General features: G+C 39.0%; 1 protein-coding gene across 1 annotated transcript; it reads left to right on the top strand.

Moving 5' to 3' along the window:
- Nucleotides 1-603: 603 nt before the first annotated feature.
- Nucleotides 604-3374, top strand: xlkd1 (Lymphatic vessel endothelial hyaluronic acid receptor 1). The gene is given in 6 exon segments (NM_001141251.1): nt 604-748; nt 1174-1351; nt 1459-1598; nt 2012-2200; nt 2338-2416; nt 2653-3374. Coding segments are annotated over 6 exon segments (906 nt in total). The 5' UTR covers nt 604-663; the 3' UTR covers nt 2888-3374.
- Nucleotides 3375-3488: the final 114 nt, after the last annotated feature.

Below are 3488 nucleotides of genomic sequence, written 5' to 3'. Positions count from 1 at the left end.
TATGTGCCAAACACTCCTGTACTCTCTTGAAAGAATACAACTTAAGGACTAGCTTGTTTGATTCATGCTTATTCTGTATTCATACGTTTTTTTAGGAAGTCTCCCAATTTGACGTACCTATCTATTAAAACAAATTTTCCTCCGGTTCAATGTTTTGATGTTAGTAGTTTACATGATCATCTCAGAAATGTTTTCCTGAAGTTGGTAAAGGAGTCCTGAAGATCAGTTTGGATGGAATCCTCCATATGTCTTTTCAAGCATAATGTGTTATTACAGAGTATTATGAGTAAGAGATGTTCATCTTATTCTCAGTTAATGAACTATTTTAGCAGTTTATGCCACACTTCCGAAGCTTCTTCTCCATGTTATGTTAATGTCTTGCTACATTTATCTTATTCTTGGACCTGGTTGGATCCTAAAGTGCCCATACTGAATGGCCTGTACAACGTACTTCCTGCTTCCTGTTCCCGGTGGTTCCGTGGCCTTGTCACCACCTCGTCTGACTGGTCATTTATGCAACAGCCTTGTACACTTCATGAACCCACCCTTCTGATCTGAAGAGAATCACCTCTCACTAACCTCTTCATTTTGGCTCACAGACACACAGTGGAACACTTGTCACCCCAGTAGCTCCCAGTCCTGTGTCTCTGACCATTGGTAACCATGATGCAGGTTTGGATCCTCTCACTACTGCTGCCTCTCACACTGTCATTCTCTGGTCTACATGTTGATCCTAGCAAAATTCATGGTAAGAATACATTTTTGTTTTGATTATTTTGATTATACTGCATGTGCCTCAAAGCTCAAAAATGTGCCTCAAAGCTCAACGATGTTGCCTTCTTTCACTAATCGAAATCAGTTCTCAAATATGCACTGTGCTTTTGGAGAATTATTTTGAACATCATTTTGAAGTGATTTTATTATCTTCATTAATGATTACTGATGAACATTGATAAAAAAATACATTAAATAATACAAGGCATGCAAATGCATTAAGTGATCATTTTTCACTAAATGATCTAAACGAAAAAGGAGTTTAAAATATTCTGACTTATTATTGGATTTTCAAATTGATTAACTTGACTAATTATAAACAAGAAGAGTGAAATATTGCTAATGTTTTAAAACCAGCAAATATGCACAGAAACGAATCTTCAATTCCCTTATCACCAGCTTTCCCAGAGAGACACATAGCTGGGGTGTTTCTGGTCAGCTACACGAAAGACCTCAACCAGTTCGCCTATGCCTTCAATGCCTCTGAGGCCAGGGAGGTGTGCTGGTCTCTGGGTGTAACCATGGCCTCCAATTCCCAGGTTGAGGAGGCTCAGAGACTGGGCTTGGAAACATGCAGGTAAAATGGCTTTTGGATTCGATTCTTCTTTGTATGCTAGTGATCCTTTTCATAATAGATAACCTCTGAGAATGAATGAATCCATTTTAAATCGGCTGTGTCTGTAGGTTTGGGTGGATTGATGAACATTTTGCAGTGATCCCTCGTATTGAGGCCAGTAAAACCTGTGGTCAAAACCAGACCGGTGTCATCAAATGGAGAGCCTCTGTCACCAAACTTTTTGATGTGTTCTGCTTCAACGCTTCAGGTACAGTAAAGGATTAAAAAAAAATCTTAATCTCCATGCAGTCAATGGATCAAAGATAAAGTAGAGAAATATTATGGTATGGTGATTCATGGATACGTAAGCTAATTGCTCTGTGCCTTTTTGTTGACCCTAAACTCTGAGGTAATTGGAAGTCTTCCAGAAAGTCAAATCACGTACTTTCATTTCCTTTGTGAAACTAACAATTGTATGAAGGTGAGAGGAAAAGGGAACATTTGAGTGTGAAAAACATCCTACATTAACTTCCTGAACTGTCCCTGGGGTGGTTTGACCAAGTTTTAGGAATTGAGTGAAATGAAAATATTTGGCAAACAGTCACTGTGATGTGGCTGGATATCAATTTATTCATTTAGTTGAATGTGAATAAAATTGCTAACCACATCCTTCTCCTTCAGGAGTGGCCTCCTTCCCCTCTACCTCCCTCTCTCCAGCCATCATTCATCTTGTCCCCTCCACACAGTCCACACGGCCCACCTCTCATTCTCGCTCCTCCCTTCTCTCTCTCAGTAGTTTTTCTGATAACCCAGAGGAGGTAGAGGTAGAACTACCCCAGTCCATGAGCAGCGCAAAGTCTTCAATTGGAGGTTTGAGACACTAACTACCAGCATTGCTGTTGTCCATCAAACCACTCCTATGTTCTGTCATTACCATTGGGAGTGAAAGTGACAAGGCTAATTTTGTATGAGTAATCTCTTCCCTCTCCTGTGCTCTGTTGTTTTAGCGGTGCCAAAAGCATTACTTATCACCTCGGCCATTGTTCTTCTTCTGACTGCAATGGCCATTCTCTTGTACTTTAGAGCGTAAGTGTTTCTACAACTTTTTTTGTAAAAGGGAAAAAACTAGATATATAAGATCCCTTGAATTGATAGCCATTATTTAGATCAAGGTAATTCATTAAGCACAATTACTATAACATATACCTGTTGACATGGTCATGCGTACATTTGATTTATATCAGAGTGACTTTAGGGATGTAAGTTGATGCTGTGTTAACTGTGTTAAAAAAAGTCACATTTTATTTTTCCTCTTTAAAAAGGAACAATGGCCTCAAGACTATTTTCCCCTGCTGGGATTTGGAGCAGCAGAAAGAGTACAGTGAGACAGTGGAGTGTGCAGCACACACCTGTATGAAGGACACAAAGGAAGTCCAGACTGAGGGTAAAGCTAAGGCTGAGCCTGAGGAGGATGTGTGCAAAGAGACAGCCAATGACATCAGTGTGAACATCAGTGATGAGACCAACACTGATTCAGCATCAGAGACAAAACCTTGATGCTTTAGATTATGTAAGACCAAAGATAAGGTCAGGCTGCTTTTTTAAAGTGATGTTCCTGCTTATGGAAGTTATGTTGTTTAGTAGTTTGTACAAAGTGCGCATTGATGTTATTCAAATGCATTTATTTATAGCATGGGATGTCTTTCCAATTTTGCTTTAAAAAGTTACTTTATGTCTCCTTGTTGTTTTGTGGCGTTCATATTCAAAATAGATTGTTCTAGAGATCATCCTATATTTTAACCACTAGATGGCAATGTCATCAAGGCAATTATTGCTGCAACGTGGATGAGTTGAGTTCAGGCTAGGACTAGTATAGTAGCTGAATTGAACATGGGTTCATATTTTCTGCTATACAGATAATTAAATTGATGACTTCAGATAAAGTTAGTCAGTATGCCATGGCCACTGCTAACTACTGCATGTTACATCATGTGTTTTAACTAATGCCAATCTTGAACTGATGCAATAAATTCAAACTTTTTGTATCCCTGCCTTGCAGTTACTTCTTAGCCTTTTTGGAAATGTGGCAGGCTACTGCCATGATATTTGCGCTTCATAGTATTCATGTTCTAATAAACAATGTATTCCATCATCTCAC

This window comes from Salmo salar, chromosome 26 (genome assembly GCF_965601325.2).
Source record: "Salmo salar chromosome 26, fSalSal1, whole genome shotgun sequence".
Classification (NCBI taxonomy): domain Eukaryota; kingdom Metazoa; phylum Chordata; class Actinopteri; order Salmoniformes; family Salmonidae; genus Salmo; species Salmo salar.
The sequence above is the reverse complement of the archived record's forward strand: the minus strand, read 5'-3'. Positions and strand labels throughout refer to the sequence as shown.